Source organism: Balaenoptera acutorostrata, chromosome 2, assembly GCF_949987535.1.
Source record: "Balaenoptera acutorostrata chromosome 2, mBalAcu1.1, whole genome shotgun sequence".
NCBI lineage: Eukaryota > Metazoa > Chordata > Mammalia > Artiodactyla > Balaenopteridae > Balaenoptera > Balaenoptera acutorostrata.
In genome coordinates, this window is record NC_080065.1 from 180,959,620 (window position 1) to 180,982,678 (window position 23,059).

General features: G+C 42.2%; 1 protein-coding gene across 2 annotated transcripts in view; it reads right to left on the bottom strand.

Annotated features, from left to right (window-relative positions):
• Positions 1 to 23,059, bottom strand: part of ADGRE1 (adhesion G protein-coupled receptor E1) — a 49,934-nt gene that overhangs the window by 8,529 nt on the left and 18,346 nt on the right. For both annotated transcript variants that reach the window (XM_007169077.2, XM_007169078.2), the window contains 13 exons: positions 21,646 to 21,795; positions 20,610 to 20,750; positions 20,378 to 20,524; positions 19,577 to 19,665; positions 18,219 to 18,302; positions 14,988 to 15,165; positions 14,225 to 14,344; positions 12,053 to 12,252; positions 11,422 to 11,592; positions 8,233 to 8,427; positions 5,802 to 6,037; positions 2,430 to 2,496; positions 60 to 151 (listed from right to left, as the gene is read on the bottom strand). In XM_007169077.2, coding sequence (XP_007169139.2) covers positions 60 to 151; positions 2,430 to 2,496; positions 5,802 to 6,037; positions 8,233 to 8,427; positions 11,422 to 11,592; positions 12,053 to 12,252; positions 14,225 to 14,344; positions 14,988 to 15,165; positions 18,219 to 18,302; positions 19,577 to 19,665; positions 20,378 to 20,524; positions 20,610 to 20,750; positions 21,646 to 21,795 — 1,870 coding nt within the window. The remainder of the gene's footprint in view (positions 1 to 59; positions 152 to 2,429; positions 2,497 to 5,801; positions 6,038 to 8,232; positions 8,428 to 11,421; positions 11,593 to 12,052; positions 12,253 to 14,224; positions 14,345 to 14,987; positions 15,166 to 18,218; positions 18,303 to 19,576; positions 19,666 to 20,377; positions 20,525 to 20,609; positions 20,751 to 21,645; positions 21,796 to 23,059) is intronic.

The following is a 23,059-nucleotide window of genomic DNA, read 5'->3' on the forward strand; positions in this document are numbered from 1 at the left end:
ATTTGGGGAAAGAAGGAAAGGAGACTAGAAGAGGATGGGAAAGGAAGAATGGACAGTACCTGGTGTCTTTGAGCTTGGAGACTTCAGCACTGACACTAGAAAGCCTCTGCCTCAGGATCCACAGTGTCCCAGTCAGGAGGATGGAATTGATCTACAGAGTCAAGCAGAAGGGATGGAGAGATTGGATATATAAAACAGATAATGGCCAGACCATCTATAAAAATAGAACTCTGACCCACAGTCTACAGTAACCACTGCAGGAAGCCACACAATACTTGACCCCAAATGACCAGGACTTGACTAATAATTGACAGCCTCCCTCATTTCTGCCCCTGCTTCCAATTTAGGGCCACAAGGAGAAAGCCAGTATGTAACCCTAACCAATCACATAGAATGCCTTGTTTTTAGTTAGCCTACCCATAGGGTCCCCATGCCTGCAGCCTCCAAGCAGGGCACACATGAAACCTTCCCTTTTTTCCTCTATAAAGCTTTCCCACTCATCTGCCTGCTTTTTAGTCTCTGACCAATGCAAGAGATTTGACAAATGCAAGTGGTTGACTCCCTTACCATAGCAATCTCCTAATAAACAGCCTTTGCTTGCTCTTGGATGATCTTGGTTTATTTCCACTGGATGCATCTGGGAAGTTAGTATCAAGACCAGTGCCCCATCATGGGTTGAATTGTGTCCCCCCCCCAAAAAAAGATATGTTGAAGCCCTAACCCCCAAGACCTCAGAATGCTACCTTATTTGGATATAGGGTCTTTACAGAGATGATCAAATTAAAATGAAGTCATTAGGGTGGGCCCTAATCCAATATGACTGGTGTCCTTATAAAAAGGGGAAATTTGGACATAGAGACAGACATGCACAGAGGGAAGGCAATGTGAAGAGATACAGGGAGAAGACAGACATCTACAAGCCAAGGAATGCCTGAGACTACCAGAATTTGGAGAGTAGACGGGAAAAGATTCTTCCCTAGAGCCTTCAGATGGAGCATGGCCTGCTGACCCCTTGATTTCAGACTTCTAGCCTCCAGAACTGTGAGTCAATAAAACTCTGTTGTTCTAAGCTACCCAGTTTGTGATACTTTGTTATGGCAGCCCTAGGAAACTAACACATGGACCCCCAAAACCTGATAGAAGTAAGCAAAACCCCTCTGGAGGAATAAAACCTCAAGAATTCCCAAGATTTAGATCAGTCAAATATGAGCTCACAATTAACAATTACAAATGACTCAAGGAAACAAGCCACCATGAGTGAGAGTCAGAAGACTCTCATCCTGCAGGACTGTAGAATCTAGATTGGAGGCAAGGAAGCAAGGAGATGGTACTCAACCTCCCCAGGCTTCCCAGAGAGTAGAATGGTGGCTCCCAGGGGATGGGAAGATGTTGGTCTAAGGGTACAAAGTTTCAGTTATGCAAGGTAAGTTCTAGAGATGTAATGTACAGCATGGTGACTTCTGTTAACAATACTGTATCATATACTTGAAATTTGCTAGAAGGGTAGCTCTTAAGGGTTCTCACAACAAAGAAAGAAAAGGGAAAAAAATGGTAAGTATGTGAGGTGATGGATTTGTTAATTAGGTTGATTGTGGTGATCATTTCACAGTGTATACATACGTCAAAACATCAAGTCGTACACCTTACATATATATAGTTTTTGTCGATTAAACCCCCATAAAACTTTTTTTTAAATCTCCATGGGGCTTCCCTGGTGGCGGAGTGGTTAAGAATCCGCCTGCCAATGCAGGGGACACGGGTTCGAGCCCTGGTCCGGGAAAATCCCACATGCCGCGGAGCAACTAAGCCCATGCTCCACAACTACAGAGCCTGTGCTCTAGAGCCCGCGAGCCACAACTACTGAGCCCGCGTGCCACAATTACTGAAGCCCGTGCACCTAGAGCCCATGCTCTTCAACATGAGAAGCCACCACAATGAGAAGCCTGTGCACCGCAACGAAGAGTAACCCCCGCTCGCCACAGCTAAAGAAAGCCTGCGTGCAGCAACAAAGACCCAACACAGAAAAAAAAAAAAAAAAAAAAACTCCAGGCTTCCCTTTGCCTCTTTCCCGCCATTTCCCTCTCCAACCCTTCCCCCCCACCAACCAATTGTTCTTAATTTCTTCCTATCTTTTCTCTTATTCAACATCTGTACTCAGAAGAGATCAATAGACCCATTCTTACTGAAACACAAAGGATTGATAAGATTGTGGTCCCTTCCAGGGGATTTGCATGCTGGCATTTAAAAAAATATATTACAAATCAAAGAAATTACACTCTAACTTGGAAATCTCAGGAATCAAGGATCAGAATGGAGAACGTTTTTGAGGAATAAGTGACCAGAGCTTTGCAATATCCACTGGCACTTCTAGATCCCTTGGGTCTCCTTGATCTTCCTCCAAAACACACTGCAACAAGCAATCAGCTTACCACTATAATTGTGCACACTGGCCCCAGGAAACTCCAGATGAACCCTGTCTCTGTATTCAGCCAGCAGCTATGGAGAAAAACAGGAGTCAGTGATTGTCTCAGAGTCCTGACCCTAAAATTACTCACACCCTGCCAGATGTGCTAATGGGAGAGAATATTGGGAGGTGAGACTGACATGAAAAATTTTCATGATGGACCAGGTCACATTTCAGTTTTCCTCTTTCAGACCTTCTTCCTGGGTGAATGTTCCTGAAATATTCACTTAATACCTTGTGTAGAGCTCATTTCTCAATTCATAACCTCTGTAACCCCTTTATCCAGAACTCTCCACTAGTATACCTTGTCATTCAAATCTCAGCTCGAACATCACCTCTGAAAAGCCACTACCCTGGTCCTTTCCTAACAGAGCTTGCTGCTTTTTTAATAGCACCTATCATAAATTATCTTGTTCAGTTGTTTATTTATTATAAATTGTCCTTCTTTCCCTACTAGACTATGAGCTGCATGAGAATTTGGACTTTGAACGTTTTATTCATCTCTGAATACCCAGCACTCAGTGCGAATCCTGGCATGGATGAGGCATTCCATAATTATTTGTTAATAGGAATGAAGCAATAAAGGGAGGGAGGGAAGGAAGGAAGGAAGGAAAGAAGGAAGGAAGGAAGGAAGGGAGGAAGGAAGGGAGGAAGGGAAAGGAAGGAGGGAGGGAGAATTAATTGCCTTTTTCCATCATGTCTCTAGTAGATATTTGCTGTTTTCACCACCTGACAACTATTCCGCCATGTTTCGTAACAGCACCCCAATATTCCTTTAGCAGAAGTGTGCCTTCCCCAGAAAGAGAAAGAAAATAATCAAGTTTGGCCAACCAGATGTTCTCTCCCTGGAATGTAAGTCACCAGTAGTAGAGTGATCAAAAGGCAAGAAAATGTTTGCATCATGAGAAAATGCTGCCCATATCCTTCCAAGGATAACTACTTCAGTAAATACGGGCCAATTTCCTCATTAGCATCTGCATCTCTGCTTGAGGGCATCAGACTAAAAGCTTTAGAAAATTTGTTCCCCCAGGGAGCAGCCCTCAACCAATGGCTGATGGGAGGGAGCTGGATAAATATGCCAGCTCCCTCACCTCGTGGGTGGGATAACTGTGGTATGTGCCCTACACAGTCCCCCAGAGGTACCTACTGGGATTGAGCCCCAGTTACCCACAGCAGGACCTGCTCAGGAATGCACCCTGTATTTCCTCCTTCTCTTCCCTGTCTCACTTCCCTACTCCCTAGTGCCTCCTGAGATCATTTCAAATCCTTGCCAATGCTACTCCTCTCTTCCAAAACTTTCTGTGGTTCCTACCACCTAGAAGGTATTCACCAAATTCCATGCCCCCCCCAATTTCCTCTTCTTCCACTCCAATCCATCTATTCTCCAAATACAGCTTGAGCTCTCCCTTAGGCAAGATTTGTCTTCACTTATGTGTACATTTCAGCAGAGCTTTCAAGGCTCATTCAAACTCTACCTCCTCCAGGAAGGCTTCCATGAACTTTCCAGCTCCCATATGCCCTCATCCTTCTCTGGTCTGTGTCAGGGCTTATACTACCCACACCAACATCAGGCACTTCATCATGGTGGCCTTGCATTGTCACCACTATCTCCTGACAAGATAGTCAGACCTCACAGACATAAAAAACAAACTTATGGTTTCCAAAGGGGAAAAGGGGGGAGGGATAAATTTGGAATTTGGGGTTAACAGATACACACTACTATATATAAAATAGATAACCAACAAGGACCTACTGCATAGCACAGGGAACTATATTCAATATCTTGTAATAACCTATAATGAAAAGAATCTGAAAAAGGATATACATATATATTCTTATATATAACTGAATCACTTTGCTGTACACCTGAATCATTGTAAATCGATTATACTTCAAAATAAATAAATAAATGAATATTTTTTTAAAATGCAGTCAGACCTGAACTCAACTTGGACACTTACTAGATATGTGACCCTGGGCAAATTCTGCAACTGTGCTGAGCCTCAGTTTCCTCTGTGGCTACCATTTATTAAGCTGTTACTTTAGTCACTGTTGGTCTTGGGGCCGCCATGTACCGCAGCACAGGTTGTGCACTGCACAAATCTAGAGGGCACTATTAACACTGTAGTGTCATTGAATGGTGTTGCTGTACACAGTGGAAACATAGGAATTTTGTTGAGAAATACCAGAGATAATATATGTTTGTAGAGCTTACAGGGTTTAGGTAACGAAGGGCACTCCTTTAACATGAATTCCATTCCCTCACCCCTTATCTCATGACCTCACCTGAAGTATAAGCCATCAGCAGGCAGGGAGGAAACCTAGATATTTAATTCCCCAAACACAGCTCAGCAAAGTGCCTATAGCACCAGGGTGATAAACAGGGGCCCTGGGATTGGAAAGACCCAGATTCAAGTACTCACCCTGCCACTTTTTCACTGTGTGATAGTGAGAAAGTCTTTTCACCCTTCTGAGGCCTCACTTTCCTCATCTGTAAATTACAATAACAAGGGTCCATCCTAGGATGAAATGAAGTAACTCACTGAATTACAGTCTCTACCCTAACCACATACTACTTGTCCTGTCACTTACCTAATTTTTTCCCTCAAAATTGACTCAACTTTTTACTTATACAATGGAATCATGTCTATACAATGGAATCATGTCTATGAAATCATGAGTTTGATATGCCAGCAATTTTTTTCTAACGTCCTACAAAGTAAATACAAAAATATTGTTTAATTAGGGCTCACTAGCATACTACCTAAAATCTTCTCACGTAGAATCATGTGATAAACCTACCTCACTTTAAAACAGTCCATGGCAATAATGATGGTGGTAAAAATAACATGTATAATGCTTTACACTGTGCCCAACACTGTCTAAATGTTTTGCAGATAATAACTCACTTAACACTCACAACATATGATACAGGCATTGTCATTAGCTTGCATTTAATAGATAATGAAATGAAAGCATACAGAGTTTAAGTAACTTGCCCATGGTAACATAGTGGTGGAGCCAGGATTCAGACCCAAGCAGGTTGGCTCCAGAGTCCACGAATTGAAACCTGTGCCACCAAGTTCATTGTTTACATCGCCACCATCCACTGATACTATAGTGCAAACAATGGCTCCTGGATTTGTGCAGTGCACAACCTGTGCTACTGTATATGGCAGCCCTGAGACCAACAGTACATAAAGTAAGAGCTCAATTAATGGGAGTCACAACTACTGCTCCTGTTATTGCTCTTCTTGAGTTCATATAATTATCATCATGGGATAATTAATAATAATAATAATAATAATTTTCAGGGAGAGAGAAGGATGTCACTTACCGATTATATATCCCATAACCTTGTGGTTGTATGATGGCGGAGACAGCCACCACCAGCGCCGGGAGCCCATAGCCAAAGGCACAGAGGTACCGCATCTTGATGTTTCGAGAGCTGAAGTAATTCACCACTTTCAGGTTCCTGGCCATAAGGAAGAGCATCACAGCCTCCACCAGCATCCAGAAGAAGCAAGCGAGGAAAAGGTAGTGCAGAAAGCCCGCGATGATGGCGCAGCCCATCTGCAGGGAAGAATTAGGAACGTTCAGGATCCCCTACTCCTGAGAGCAGGTTCAGAGGAAGAGGGCAAAGGAGAAGCTACCTTTTTTCTTATCATTGTATTATGGTGCTTATTGATAACACACATAAGGGATAATGTTTAGTGATATGGTGTTTATTTCTGGTGCTATAATAGGTGTCATCAGAACAAGCATTCCCCAACTTTTAATTTATAATTAAATCTCAGAACATGGAGATAAGCTAAATTCTTTATCATGTCTCTGTTCTTGGAAGTTGTCTGTATCATGAAGAGGAGCAGAAGTTAAAAAAATAGGCTACTTAATTTATCTCTTCTCACCTCCTATTTAATCTATCTTAGTTATAATACAAACAGTGGAAGCTGCTTTAATGAGTGCTACCTCCTCTAGGTGACTAAAATTAGGAAACTAGTTTTGCAAAACAAACTTACCTTGTACCAAGAGTACAAGGTAATGTACTAAGGACTCTTTCCAAAATTTCCTAATACATCTGTAATCTCAACAAATCTTTTGTAACTGGCACTTGATGTTGTATACATTATCAGGAGAAGCTACTTTGATTGGAGTTCCCCAAACACGGCCCCTTCATTCATTCCACAAATACTTATTCTTCACCAAGGTGGCTTCATCCTTTTGGTAGGGTAACCAATCATCCAGCTTTGCCTGGTTTTCTCAGGACGTATAACTTTCAGTGCTAAAACTGGGAGAGTTTGGGGGGAAACAGATATATGATCACCCTTCTTTAGGGGATGGCTGAAGATATGGGGGAGGGGAAGGGGGTCCACAAACTACAGCCATGGGCTGGCTGCCTGTTTCGTAAATAACATTTCACTGACATACAGCCACCCCCATTTATGTATTCCCTATGGCTGTTTTCACACTAAAACAGCAGAGCTGAATAGTCACAGCAGAGACCATAGTATCTGCAAAGCCAAAAATATTTATATCTGCCTCTTTACAGGAAAAGTTTGCCCACCCCTGGTCACATGATGAGAGTGAGGTGCGCCACTAGCCTTTAGTTCTCAAGGGGTCTGGAAGGCGAAGCATCGCGCAGTGAGAGGGGTAGTTCTGCATCAAGAATGATCACCCCACTTGAAATGTCAGTAGCGCTCCCTTTGGAAAAATCCTGAGAGCCTACCGTTTCTGGCACAGTTACTGGGGGTAAATTGGCCAAAGTTCTTGTTCTCACGGGGCACACGGTCTCATGGGGGAGGTAGATACACCATAAGTAAAAGAACCCAAAAAATCAATATGGTTTCAAATAGGTGCTGAGAAAGGAAGCAAAATAGAGTGACAACTGGAGATTATCATACTAAGTGAAGTAAGTCAGAAAGAGAAAGGCAAATAACATATCACTTATACGTGGAATATAAAATATGACTCAAATGAACTTATCTACGAAACAGAAACAGACTCACAGACATAGAGAACAGACCTGTGGTTGCCAAGGGGGAGGAGGGGAGGGAGAGGGATGGACTAGGAGTTTGGGGTTGGTAGATACAAACTATTACAGATAGAATGGATAAACAACAAGGTCCTAATGTATAGCACAGGGAACTATATTGAATATACTGTGATAAACCATAATGGAAAAGAATATAAAAAAGGATGTATATATGTGTAGAACTGAGTCACTTTGCAGTACAGCAGAGATTGGCACAACATTGTAAATCAACTATATGTCAATTTAAAGAAAAAAGAATTTCTCCACTGTAGCATCACTGATATTTGTAACACTACTGCCAGATTATTTTCTGCTGGGGGCGGGCAGGGGGCAGCTGTCATGTGCATTGTAAGGTGTTTACCAGCATCCCTGGCCTCCACCCGTTAGATGCCAGCAGCCTCCCCTCCCAAGGGTGACAACTAACAACGTCTCCAGATATTGCCACGTGTCCCCTGGGTGGGGGTGGAATCATCCCAGGTGAGAACTAATGGCTTAAAGAGTAATAGGAGGGACCACTACAATATATAACATGATCAGGGAAATGATTTTAAACTGAGACCTATCACAAGAAGGAGTCAACTAGGTGAGAAGCTGGGGGACGAGTATTGAAAGAGGGCACAGCACATGCAAAGGTCCTGAGGTGGGAACTAGCATAGAGGGAGTTAGGTAAGGATGAGCAGAGGCAGATTCGGAGATGATGGGGCTGGATGGGGATACAGCCTGAGGGATACGAGACCTGATTGCTGGTCTTGTCTACACCGGTGAGGAAGAGAATCTTGGCCAAGAAGAGGCACACGCAGAGGTGCAGGTGGAGGTAGGTGTTGTGGTTTCGGATGGTGCGACACAGCAGGAAGGTGATGATGGCCACGGTGAGACACACCAAAGAGATGATCATGCCCACGTGGCTAATGATGTACAAGGTGAACTCCATCTGTCAGGGAAGAGATACACTGTTGGTGTCAGAGAAGGACCAACATACCCCCCAGGCAGGAAAAAGAATTATCCAGACTCCTGGCTTGGGTATATAGAGCTTGGAGGCCTTTCCTCCCTCCGACACTCAGCGTGAACTAGATATTGTTCATCATTATTCTTTGGCATCCATCAGTACCCATTCTCACCCCTGTCCTATGCCCCGTTCCAGGAGGGCAGGACATTTATGAATGACATTTCTCATAATCTCTTGGGGTTAAGGTCCTGAATGTCATTTAGGTTCTCCAGTGAGATGTATGCATGAAGGTTTTGAAAGGCAGGATGGAGGCAGAGACCAGCTTTCTGCAGACAGGAGTGAGCTGTGGCTGGACCCCACCTTCCGACTATCCGACCTTTAATCTTTAATTTCGTGGATGTGGGGTGAAATGACAGCTGCAATTTTTGACCTCTGGATTATGGCTGCAGAGGGGTGATCTTGAAGCCAAAATCCAAATGGCAGCCCCCTGACTTCAAGTCCTCCATCCCTTCCTGTGATTCTGTGAGCATCCAAGTCCCTGTATTAAATACTTTTCTGCTTGAAATACCTTGAGCGGTTCCTGTTTCCTGCTCTGAACCAGGACTGATAATAGGTGTTCAGAGATGCCCCAACTTCTGGGAGTAGAAATGACAAGTTGAGTCCTTCTCTAGGCCATAATTTATAATTAATTTTAAGTTTATTTGGGTGCTTTCTGTGTGTTAAAGATATGCCAGGCACCATCTCATGAGCTCTTCTCTATGATATTGTGATGTAGCGGTTAAGAGAACTGACTACAGTTTTAGCTGTTTGAGCTTGGGCAAGATACTTAACTGCTCTGTGTCTCAGTTTCCTCATCTGTTAAAAAGAGGATACTAATAGTAACCACCTTATGGAATTGTTCTAGGAGGATTCAATGAAAATATTTAAAGTACTCACAACAGTGCAGGAAACATGTATGATATAAGTGTTAATTATCATCAGTCTTTTTTCTTTTTTTTTAATGAAATGTTGATGCTTTTTATTTTTTGTTTTTATTTTTGGTTTTTGGCTGCACCTTGTGGGATCTTAGTTCCCTGACCAGAGATTGAACCCAGGCCATGGCAGTGAAAAATGCCAAGTCCTAACCAGTGGACTGCCTGGGAGCTCTCACATCATCATTTTTTACTTGTTCTCATTTATTTATTTATTTATTTATTTATTTATTTATTTATTTAGGCTGCATTGGGTCTTTGTTGCTGCACGTGGGCTTTCCCTAGTTGCGGTGAGTGGGGGCTACTCTTCATTGCGGTGCAGAGGCTTCTCATTGTTGTGGCTTCTCTTGTTGCAGAGCATGGGCTCTAGGCACACGGGCTTCAGTAGTTATGGCATGTGGGCTCTAGAGCGCAGGCTCAGTAGTTGTGGCACAAGGGCTTAGTTGCTCCGTGGCATGTGGGATCTTCCTGGACCAGGGCTCAAACCTGTGTCCCCTACATTGGCAGGCGGATTCTTAACCACTCCGCCACCAGGGAAGTCCTTATTGTTCTCATTTTTAAGGTGAAAGAACTGGGCTCAGCTCAGAGAGGTTGAGTGACTTGCCCATGGAAACACAGCTAGGAAGTGATAGAGATGAGGCTTGAAACTAGACTAATCTTGCTTTGGATCCAATACTCTTAAGTTCTAAGCCTTACATTCCTCTAAATAGCATTTAGGACCTCCCTGGCAGGGAGATTACCTCCCACCTGGTAATATAGACAAGGATACTCACCACAGCACTAATGTCTATTCTGTCGACCGAATCTAACCCCTCACCAAGGCTTATTTCAGGTTCCATCTCCTCCCTGATCTACAGCACAAATTTGTTCCTACAGCACAAATTCTTGCACCATTTACAGGCAGACCTCAGAGATATTGGAGGTTCAATTCCAGACCACCACAATAAAGCAAATATTGGCAATAAAGTGAGTCACACGAATTATTATCCCCAGTGCTTATAAAAATTATGTTTACACTACACCATATTCTATTAAGTGTACAATAGCATATGTCGAAAAAATGTACATACCTTAATTTAAAAATATTTTACTGCTAAAATATGCTACCATCATATGAGCCTTCGGTGAGTCGTAATTTGTTGCTGGTGGAAGGTTTGAAATATTGTGAGAATTACCAAAATATGATGCAGAACATGAAGTGAGCAAATGCTGCTGGAAAAATGGCTCCAATAGACTTTCTCAGCGCACACAGGGTTGCCAAAAACCTTCAATTTGTTTTTAAAAAAAAAAGTATCTGCAAAGTGCAATAAAACGAGGTTTCATGACTAGACTGGCTGCTGAGCTCCAGTCTCCCATCCTGCAAAATGGGTCTAAAAACACTTAAAACAAAGGGTCCAGGGTTTCCCTGGTGGTACAGTGGTTAAGAATCCACCTGCCAATGCAGGGGACACGGGTTCGAGCCCTAGTCCGGGAAGGTCCCACAGGCTGCAGAGCAACTAAGCCCGTGCGCCACAACTACTGAGCCCGCGTGCCACAACTACTGAAGCCCGCGCGCCTAGAGCCCGTGCTCTGCAACAAGAGACGCCACCGCAATAAGAAGCCCGCGCACCGCAACGAAGGGTAGCCCGCACTCGCCACAACTAGAGGAAGCCCGCGCGCAGCAACGAAGACCCAACGCAGCCAAAAATAAATAAATAAAAATTTAAAAATAATTTAAAAAATAAAAAATAAATAAAGGGTCCAGCCCATAGGAGGTGCTCAGTAAGTGGGGTCCGTGATTGTCATCGTGTGTGCACCTGTTTAGGGTCATTTATCATTTTATATACGAGAGTCATGGCTTCCCAACCAGACCGTGAATTCTCTAAGGGCAGAAGTATAGCACACACCCCTTCTATCCCCCATAACCCCTTCCCACGACACCCGGTGCCACGAGAGGCATACCATGGATGTTTAGTCAATATTTTCCCATTGGGTCTGGGGAGCTAGAGTACAAAGTATCAGTACTGACCGTGAGCTCCCCAGCAGCCATGATGACGGCCAAGTTCACCATTCGATTACAGCTGCAGCCAGTGTGCGTCTCAGAAACTTCAAGGATCGCACAGCCAGACGGTGTCCATCTACCTCCTTCCACATCTGTGCTCCAGGAAACGCAGATGGGACTCTCAAAATTCTGCTTTGGCTGAAAATTCAAAGGCTTTGGTTACCTGAGAATCCCTCTATTCAAGAATCCGTTCAGGATTCAACTTGATCAACCTCAAGAAGATGTGGGTATGTTCTGTAGGGAAGGGAGAAAAATGCTGATATTTCAATGTGCAGTAATGAAAAGAAATGTCTTGGGTGCCAGACCTGTCTCTACCACTAACTTGGTCATAACTAATGTAAATATCCGTGTAAATGTTCCTGCATCAACATGACTTAATCTAACCTAAACCTTGCCCGCTGATGAATGGGAAAATGCCACATAGAAATAGGAGAGCTCATTTTTCTAGTGGTGGATTTTGGGAAGTGGCTTGAGTTATCAGAAATTGTTCACACTTGCTGCTTTAATGGGTCCCCATCAAAAATGAGAGTTAAGCCCACTTGAGGATGAGGAATTCTCAGAATGCAGATGGGGGTCCAACGGAAACCTCTTCACAAACCTCAATGTTCTCCAGGGTGTAGATGACTGGTTTAGAGAACCCATCTTTCTTCTCTCCTGTTATGATACCCCCAACAATGCGAGAATTCAACTTCAACTTCCTCTTGGAGTTGGCCAAGGGGATCTGAGGGTCTTGGAAGAAGCGCTCATCCAAAATGGACTCCATACCCGCCAAGGAGACAAAAGCCACCCCGTTGATCCCTGCAATTTCCCCCAAAAGAAAAAAAAGGGGGGGGGAATCATTTGCTCAGTAGTTATTATAGATGACCCAGCCCATACACACATATACACACTTTCATATCCCATGCAGCTCTGCACCACTGGCTTGCTCTGAGAATTGAAACACCAGTGGACTTCCAGGTAGGTGAGCCTCACCAGAACCTTTAAAAAAAAAAAAAAAAAAAAAACTCGAGGTGCTATCACCTGGAAAAAATCTTGGCTACATTTAAAAATAAATTTGAATTTGTGTTTCCCACTCAGCAGTGGGAAATAAGTTCCCCTCCCACATTTATGGTTATTCTTGTTCAGTCTCTTTGGTGGGCTTCCGCTTTCAATGTTGGTGGTCTCCAGGGATGTGTCCTAGCCTGTTCCTTGTGCCTGCCAGAGAGCATATAGATCAGGGAGTGATGAACAATGATCTACAAGCTAATCTGGCCATTGCCTGTTTTTTGTAAATAAAAGTTTCATTGCAACACAGCCTCACCCATTCATTTACATATTGCTTATGAATGCTTTTGCACTACAACGGTAGAGCTGAATCGTTGCGACAGATTGTATTGCCCTCAAAGCCTAAAATATTTACTAACCATGCTCTACGGGAAAGGTTTGCCAATCCCTGATACAGATTAGCACTGTCTGCTAGAAATATTGTATAAGCCACATATGCAATTTTACATTTTCCAGTAGCCACATTTCAGAACAGTAAAAAAAAAAAGGTCGTTTTAATTATATATTAACTCAATACCTACAAAATATTACCATTTCAACATGTAGTCAATATAATAATATATTATAATATATAATATAATAAGATATTTTACATCCTTCATCTTGGGCACCAAGACTTTGAAATCCAGTATGTATGTCACCCTCACAGCCTAACCACACTTGAAGTGCTCAATAACAAAACATGACCAAGGGCTGCTGGATTGGACAGGAAATGTCTTGGCACTCCTGTACTGTGAGATTATTTTTTTTAATTAATATTTTATTGGAGTACAGTGGATTGACAATATTGTGTTAGTTTCTGCTGTACAGCAAAGTGAACCAAACATACATATACATATAGCCACTCTCTTCTAGACTCCATTCCCAGAGATTATTTATTTAATGTCTGACTTCCCTAGCAGATGGAAAACTCCCTGAGGGCATGGGCTATTTCTGCCTCTACCATCATTTTTTTTTTTTTTGGCCACGCCTTGCGGCATGTGGGATCTTAGTTCCCCGACCAGGGATCGAACCCGTGCCCCCTGCATTGAGAGTGTGGAGTCTTAACCACTGGACCGTCAGGGAAGTCTCCCTCTACCATCATTGATTCCCTCACTTCTTGGCACAGTCTTGGCACCTAGGAGGTGATCAATAAATATTTGCTAAAAAAATTAAAATTAAAAACAAAATAAATACATGCACCCACCCCAATGTTCATTGCAGCACTGTCTACAATAGCCAAGACATGGAAGCAACCTAAATGTCCATCGACAGATGAATGGATAAAGAAGATGTGGTGCATATATACAATGGAATACTACTCAGCCATAAAAAAAGAATGAAATAATGCCATTTGCAGCAACATGGATGGACCTGGAGATTATCATACTAAGTGAAGTAAGTCAGACAGTGAAAGACAAATATCATATGATATCGCTTATAGGCAGAATCTAAAAAAAAATGGTACAAATGAACTTATTTACAAAACAGAAACAGACTCACAGACTTAGAGAATGAACTTATGGTTACAGGGGGTGGGGGAAGGGCGGGGAGGGATAGATTGGGAGTTTGGGATTGACATGAACACACTGCTATATTTAGAATAGATAACCAACAAGGGACTGTTAGAAAAAAAGTTTTTTAATTTAAAAAAGGTTTAAAAGGTAATAAATAAAGAAAGAAAGAAATATTTGCTGCTTGAATGCACCATAACCACCCTCTGTGATTCTCAGGAGTGGGTCTGTACCTGTGGATTCAGATTGTTCGACTGTGGAGCACCAAATCCTCATCTCATCCCCTTTCGCTTTCAACTGAAAGGCCTCATTCTCTTCAGTACATCCTCTGTTGATAACTTTGCTCTCAATGTCTAAAAGGGAGAAAGGGAGAATTTGCAGGAGGTCACCCAGAAAGTGGGTCTTGAATTTGGTTTCTGGCCAAGAAAGGGACGCATCCCTGGTTGCAAGAGAAGGAAAGGACAGACAGAACGATTGGTCATGGGAGAGATCCTGAGGCCCTTGATGAATGACAGGAGGATGGTAGCACCAAATAAATGAGAAACCCAGTTGTAATTCTAGGAGTGAGGGCTCCCATCTTAGGGGATGCATCAGGGAAAGATGGGCTTGAAGTCAACAATGATGGAAAGCAGCAGAGTCATGACCCTCTGACTACTCCAAATTTAGACAGGTTTTCCAAAGCCAGAGGAAATTGAAAGAGTCTGGAGCATGCCCAGCATAGCAGACAAGAAGGGTCCAGGTTCCACAGTCACTAACTAGGTGGTCCAGCTCCGCCACTCACCAGCTGTGTAAACTTGACCAGTGACTTAACACAATGCCAGGCACTCGATAAATGGGAGATGTTGTTAAGATAATTGGACTTGCTTTGCTGTACGTTCAGAGGTTTGAAACAGCTGGGGAAATGGTATATGAGAAAGCCATGGAGAATCACATTGCCACAGTCACCCGTCTAAATCAGCCCCTAGGTGTGACCTTGACACGAAGGATATGTCCTACCTAAGTAGTCCGTCTGAATAGTCTGACTGACATTCGCTGAGGGTTTCAGCAAAGCTGCCAAAGCGGTGCTTTCCACGCTCTCCAGTAAGACTGTGGCCAGGGTAGATGTCTTCTCTTTGGTGAAGTTGGACCATGTGGATGTTTGTTCAATCACAGAGGCAAAGCTCTCAGCCGTACTCTGCAAGGAAATGTGTATTTGCTCTCTCTCTCTCTCTCTTTCTCTTATCAATGAAACAGCAGCTGTTCCCTCTCTCATCAAGAGAGATGGGTTGACAGTCTAGGATAATGAAGAATGTAAAAGGACATTCACTCAGCCTCCTTTTCCTGATTCAAGAAGCCCCACTGGGAATGCAAATTGGTGTAGCCTTCATGGCGTGCAGTAAGTCAGCACTTGTCATGACATAAATTGCACATACCCTTTTGACTCGGCAATTTCCCTTCCAGGAATCCCTCCTGCAAGAAATACTTAAAAATTGTGCAAGGATCTTGTCTAATGATGTTCATTTCAGTGTGGTTTGTGACAGCAAGAATTTGGAAAGCCTGAATGTCCAACTGATTGGTTAAATAAAAGATGATAAAATCAAATCATGGGATAGTATACAGCTGTTAATAAAAGAATGGCTTAGTATATCTATATATATTAACAAGCAGAAAGGTCCATGAGCTACGATTAAGTAAAGCAAATTGCAGAATCACATGCTATATTATCTCCTTTCGTTTAAAAAGAACAAGTACTTTAATTTAAAATTGTATATTTATGGTATTTATGTTTCTGGCACTAACTGAGATTTTAAAATAAATATAATTAATACTTATTATGAGCCAAGTATTAAGTGCCTTATATATACTAACTTATTTAATTTTATGAAGATACTTATGAAATAGAGGCTATTATTATTTCCATTTTGGATGAGAAAACAAAGATACATATCTAGTAGGTGGGAGAACCAAGATTTGAACTTTGGCAGTCTGGTATCAGAGGTGGAATCCTTAATCACTGCTCTAAACCACTCATAGTAGGTACTCAATGTGTGTTTCAATGTGTGTGTGTGTGTGTGTGTGTGTATGTGTGTGTGTTATACAAGCATTCACAAAGTAAAAAAAGATATGGAAAAATATGCATCTAAATGTTAACATTGGTTATGTCTAAGGAATAGAGTTAAGGAAAGACTAGCAATAATAATATTAATATTAATGCTGATACTGTTCCCTTGATTATTGATTATTGTCAATAAACTGACTATAAAAATGTAATCCCAACAAAAGAATATGAAAAGAATTCACAAGCTCACAACCTAATAAATGAAGGGAAGAAATTAGTTGAATCCAATCCAATGGTGAAGGAAATTAACTGAAATCTTAGCAGGGAAACCAATTTCTATGTATCCAAATTTGATGATAAGAAGATGAAAAGAATTTCAATAAAAACTGGATCAGAGTGAAACTTGAGAGATGTTTGTCTGGGAAAAACAGGATGCACTGAGTTTTGTAACCATATCCCAAATGAAAGGCATGAGTTTGGGGTCCCTCCCCACCGACAGAGCAGAAAAATCTCAGCTAGAATCATCCTGAAAAGCTGTGGTTCTCAATTCTGTGGCTGATGAAATGTCATCAAAATCCCCTTTGACATTAAATCTATTCTTCTTAGCTAGGAAGTTTATTTTATATCCTCAGGAAAGAAAAAAAAATTGCAAGCAAGCTAAAACTTCATAGTGGTAATACTTTTGTGTTAATTTTAGAAGATTTTGTAATCTTTGGCATAATTTGGAAATCTGTTCTTTAAAGGGCTGGAACAATTTGACACATTAGAGAAGCAGACCAATTAACCACATGATTTCATGGCAAAAAAGCAATTAGATGTGATTTTAATATGAACAATTTAAGAGAACATGACTGTTGATACACCGTATTACACATTTTTTAAAAACTCTGAATTATTATATTTATGCACGTGACTGAGTGGATTTATGAATCCCTTAAGGGCATAGTGACCTTGCCTTTTAGGTTTGTAAATCTTCCTCATTAAGTCCTTAAAATCTGGGGAGAAATGAGAATATTTGTAAACATGGTAGAAAATGTTTGAGGGAATTTAAATAAATTTGTTGAAATGGTTCATTGTTTATACAAATTTAATCTGAAAACCCTGTGAATGAGTGTACACTTCATGAATAAATATGTTATACTAATAAATTAATTTAAAATTCACCAGAATACAAATGAAAGTGTTATTCTTATTTTCACACAGATTTATAAATGAAATAACAACATCCATAAGTTGCAACTTAAAGTCTTAAGAGAAACTATTTTTTAAAATCTGCAATTGTAATGACCTAGTCATCCCACTTCTAGGTATTTACCCTAGAGAAATGAAAATTCAAGTACACACACACACACATACACACACACACACACACAGATAAATGTTTTTAGTAGGTCTATTGATAATCGCCAAAAGCTGGGGTGGGGATGGAGGAATGAAGACATCTTGGTCAAGTGGAAACAGCTCAAATATCCTTCAAAGATGAGTGGATAAACAAACTGTGGTCCATCCAGAAAATGGGACACTACTCAGCCATGAAAAGGAGTGAAGCACTGACACATGCTACAATGTGGATGAAGCTTGAAAACATGGTGCTAAGTGAAAGAAGCTAGACTCAAAGGGCCACTTATTGTGTGATTCCAATTTATCTTGAAAAGACAAAACGATAATGACAGAGAAACAGATCAGGGAGTCACAGGAGCTAATGGTGGAGGGAGTGAATATCTGACTATAAAGAGGAAGCCCAGGGCTTCCCTGGTGGTCCAGTGGTTAAGACTCTGTACTTCCACTGCAGGGGGCACGGGTTTGATCCCTGGTCAGGGAACTAAGATCCCACATGCCCCGCTACACAGCCAAAAAGTTAAAAAAAAAAAAAAAAAGTTAAAAAAAAAAGAGGAAGCCCAGTGGAGTTGGTGGGGGTGGAGGGAGGAGAGGAGGGTCAGGGGAGAGGGACGGAACTGTTCCGTTGTCCGACTGTGGTGGTAGTGACACAAACCTACTCAGGCAATAAAACTCACAAAACTGTACAGTAAAGGGCAATAGTCCTGCATGTTCATTTTTCAGACCTTACAACTGGAGTAGATTAAACGTTAACTCACAACCCATTCATGATAAAGAGGATTTTGTGCACCCGAAGTGTGCCCCCAATATGTTTGAAACTCGAAACATGATTATGAAGACTTCATTGTTACCTTCAGAGAGACGACAGTGGTTTTGTTTTTACAGACATCATCCAGAATGCTGAGGGTGGCATTCATCAGTGCACAGTAGGAAACCTGTATCCCAGAGGGAAGAGCATTTGTGAGCATAGATCAAGTGTGCAATGTACAAACTGAGCCATCGAGCCCACCACATGGGGTGGTCCTGAATTCCTGATGTGTCACAAGTCTCTAGAATTCTCAGGGAGATAAAAACTCACCTTTTGATCAGAATTGGAATCATAGCATCTTTCTCTTCCATAAATAAGAAAAGAAAACATCAACCAACAGCAAAACTATTGAGTGGGGTGAAAAGACCAGTGGTCCAAGTGGAATATAATTCAGCCATGAGAAGGACTGAAGCACTGACACAGCTACAACACGGACGGACCTTGAAAGCACGATGCTCAGTGAGAGAAGCCAGACACAAAATGATACATAGTGTGTGATTCCATTTATATGAAATATCCAGAATAGTTAAATCAATGGAGATAGAAATTAGATTACTGTTTTTCGGGGGCTGATGCCAGGGGAGAATACAGAGTAACTGTCAATGGGTACATAGGGTTTCTTCTGGGGGTGATGAAAATGTTTTGGAGATAGAGGTGGTCGTTGCACACCATTGTGAGTGTACTAAATGTCTCTGAATTGTACACTTTAAAATGGTGAATTTTATGTGTATTTCACAATTTAAAGGAAAACAACTGTGAACCAAAGTGCATGGGAATTCCAAAGCTAATTTACAAACTCATATTTAATATAGTGACATCAATACCTGAAGATGCTTCTGGAGTCTTTACTTACTAGAATGACTTCATTAGAGAATCAAGACATCCAAATTCCTCTGCCTGGCCTGGAGGCTGTGTATCACCCATCCCATATCACACAGATGCAGCACATACACCTTCACTAATAGTGAGACTCCAATACCATTTCTTCTTGTAGTAAACAAATCCCCAAGTTTTAGATAGACAAATGTCCTTCCTTTCCAGTTTTCCTTGAAGCTATGTGTAAGCAAAAGTGATACTGGGTCATACTCTTAAAGGGAAGGACTGTGCCTTTCACTTCCCCTTCTCTTCTGCCCACCAGCTGGATTGCAGACTTGATGTCAGGAGCTGGAGCAGCCATTTTGGACTAAAGTGAGGGAGACTTGTGTTGGTGATGGCAGAGTATTACGAAGCCATCATGTCAGCTCTCAGCAGCTTATACTCAGACTGTTACAAAGAGATAAATAAATTTATATCTGGTCTAGGTCACCGTATTTTTTGACTTTGTTAAAGCTGCAAAACAACATTCTACCTAAGTGCCTTCTGGGAAAACTTCAAGAACTAGGAACCTTCAAAAATACTTACATATTCAGGCTCCACTGCTGCTCCCACTTGGCATAGCTGGACCCACTCATTGTTGGGTATCACATCTTCTTTACACTTGAAGGGAACCCCTAAGAAGAAAAAACAAAAACAACCAAATCAAACTTAACCACAGCAAGATATGATTAAAAGGCAAGTCTGATTTCTTCACCCCCTGCTTGAAATCCATCCATTGTCATATTATACAACAGTGGAAATGAACAAACTACAGCTACACGCTACATCAGCGACTCTGAGAAGCATGATAGTAGGTGAAAAAAGCAAATCAGAAAAGACTATACATAATATGATACCATTGTTATAAAGCCCCAAAGCAAACCAAACTAAGCAAGGAATGTTTAGAGGGGGAATATTTTAAGTAGGGGAATTACAAAGTTCCATGTGGTTCCCTCTGGGGAGGAGTCAGGGATACGGAGCAGGGAAGAAGCATGTAGGAAACGCAATGGCATTGATGATGCTCTAGTTCTTATGTTGCCAAGGGCCTCAGATATACTCATTTTATTATTATACTTCATTGCCTCCATATAAGTTATCTATACTTTTAACATATCAAATAATCCATAATTTAAAAAAATTTAAACCTTTCAAACTTTCGCATGGATTGATGCTTCAAAAATAATTTATCGAATGAGTAATTAATGAATGAGTAAATGAACAGAAAAAGAGAGAATATGTGGACGAGGTAAAAATAAAGAAGAGGGTCCAGAGGTTGGGAAAAGTGAGGATTCTACAACCAAAGCAAGACACAGATTCCATTGCCAAGACATGCAAGGAGATGATTACTTTTGCAACTGAAGTTGCCATATTTCCAGGAGACTTCTGGATTGGGATGAAAGCCCACCATGCAGCCACAGCTGTAGGAGCCCAGGGTATTGGTGCAGACAGAATTTGGGCCACAGGGTGATGGATCCTGGAGGCATTCGTCAATATCTGCAAAGAACTCAAGAGTATCAAACAACTCAGAGGAGTAAGGAGATACTTCTTTCCAGGGATGTCCAGCAAACCCTCTGCTCACCTATGCAGTCCACTTTTTGGTCTATGGAGTTGAGCTGTCCATTGCTTGGTGCAAAGCCAAGGTGGCAGGTACAAAAGTAGCTCCCGGGGGTGTTGGTGCATGTCGCATTGAAAAGGCACTTATCAAGGCACTCATCAATATCTGTGGAGTAGAGAATGGGCATGAGGCCGAGTGGGCCACCAAGCCACCAAAAATCATGCTTCGTCTTCCAAAGCAGAGAGTGATCGCTAAAACATGGCATCCCAACCAGGAACTACATTTCCCAGAACCCTCTGCATCTAGCTGGGATCATGTGACTAGCTTTCACTTATGGGAACATGACACATGTCACTTCTGGGCCAAGGTGGTTAAGAAGTGGGTGTGCCTTTTCTCTCTTTCCCCACCGCTGGCTGGAACCAGGAATTCTAATGCCCTAAGGGATAGAAGAACCAAGAGATACAAGGAGACTGGACACCTATATCACCTTGTGGAGGAAAGCTGCCCTTTGGCCAAGTATATCCATATTGGATTCATATGAGAGTAAGAAATTTCTATTATGTTGAACTAGTGGTTCTCAACTGAGGGAGATTTGCCCCTCTGGGGACCTTGGTCAATGTCTGGAGACATTTTTGTTGGTCGCTGGGATCCAATGGATTGAGGCAAAAGATCCTATAATGCACAGGACAGTCCCCCAGAACAAAGAGCTATCCAGCCCCAAAAGTCAATAGTACCAAAGTTGAGGAACCCTGACCTAACTAATCTCCTTCAGAGGGTTTCTGAGCCAGCTGCCATGCTCTGAAGAAGCCCAAGCAGCCATGAGGAAAAGTTCATAAGAAAACTGAAGGGCCAACTGAGCTTCCAGCCAGAGACCAGTGCCAACTACCAGCCATGTAAGCAAGGTCATCTTGGACCTGCCAACCATCCTAGTGCCCCGGAAACACCATAGGGTCAACCCACAGAATCATGGGCAAGAACAATTGATTGTTGATATAAGCCACTACATTTCAGGGTAGTTTGACATCCGCTGAGAAGTCCCCAAAATGGCTGGAAGAGTTACCTGTACACTTGAAAGCCTCAGGTTTCTCAGGGCTCCACAAATCAGGTGAAAAGAACCCTGGCAGGCAGGAGCAACTGTAGTTTCCCAGGATGTTGGTGCAGACAGAACTGGGACCACAAAGTGTCGAATTCCTGGAACATTCATCCACGTCTAAGCAGAAAATCAAAAGGATGAAGGATGCTGAGGTTACAGCAGCAGTTCATAGCCCTACCACTGACCTAAAGCCAATGGGTTTCCCCAGCTCCTCCGGGCTCACCTTCTTAAACACATTTGCATCGCTATGAAAAGGAAACATTTAGAGGCATGTGTATGACCCATGCAAATCTTCTGATGGGGCTCCCCACAGCTCAGGATAGAATCCATTCTCCTCATTAGAACATATAAGACCCTGAGAATCTGTTCCCAGCTGAGCTCACCCTTTCCTTCTAATCCCTTCATAATTCATGATCTGGATTCATCAATTACCTGTAGGTTCACAAAGGCTCATTCTCTCTCACCTGTGTTCCCTCAGCCTCAAACTCGTTGATGAATCTCAATTCCTCTCCAAGAAATCACTATATCAGAGTGGAGGGGTAGAGAGCATGGACATCTTGAGTTCAAAGCCTGGCTCTGCCCCCTTATAATCTGCGTGTTACTGGGTGCTATGGAGTGAATTACGTCACCCCCCCACAAATTCATATGTTGAAGCCCTACCCCCCAGTGGGATGGTATTTGGATGTGGAAAATAATTAGGTTTAGATGAGGTCATGAAGGTGGGATCCTCATGATGGGATTAGTGCCCTTATGAAAAAGAAGAAGGAGGAGGAGGAGAGGGAGAAGGAGAAGAAACACAAGAGCTCTCTCTGCCATGGGGGAACACAGCAAGAAGGCAGCTGTGTACAAGCCAGGAAGAGAGCTGTTTCCAGAACCCTACCATGCTGACACCTTGATCTTGGACTTCCAACCTCCAAAACTGTGAGATAATAAATCTCTGTTGTTTAAGCCCCCCAGTCTCTGGTACTTTGTTATGGCAGCCTGAGCTGACTAATACACTGGACAAGAGAATTCATCTCCGTGTGTCTCTGTTTCCTCCTCTGTGAAATGGAAGTAATCATAGAACCCACCCCATAGTGTTGTTCAGAGGATTACATGAGATGATACATTATCTTTAAACACTCACAACAGAACCTGGGACAGAGCAAGTATTATGTTAAGTATTCGTTAACTAAAATAAAAAGTTAATGGCAAACGTGTTGAGCTTTCTTTGTGGCAGGCAATGAGGAAGATCCTTTACATGCATCCACTCAACAAATGCTCACAGCAGCCCTGTGAGGTGCAAACTAATATTTCCATTTTTCAGAGGAGGAAACTGAGGCTTCAAAATTGTGCAAAGTCACATGGCTTGTGAAAGGCACAACCGGGATTTAAATTCAGT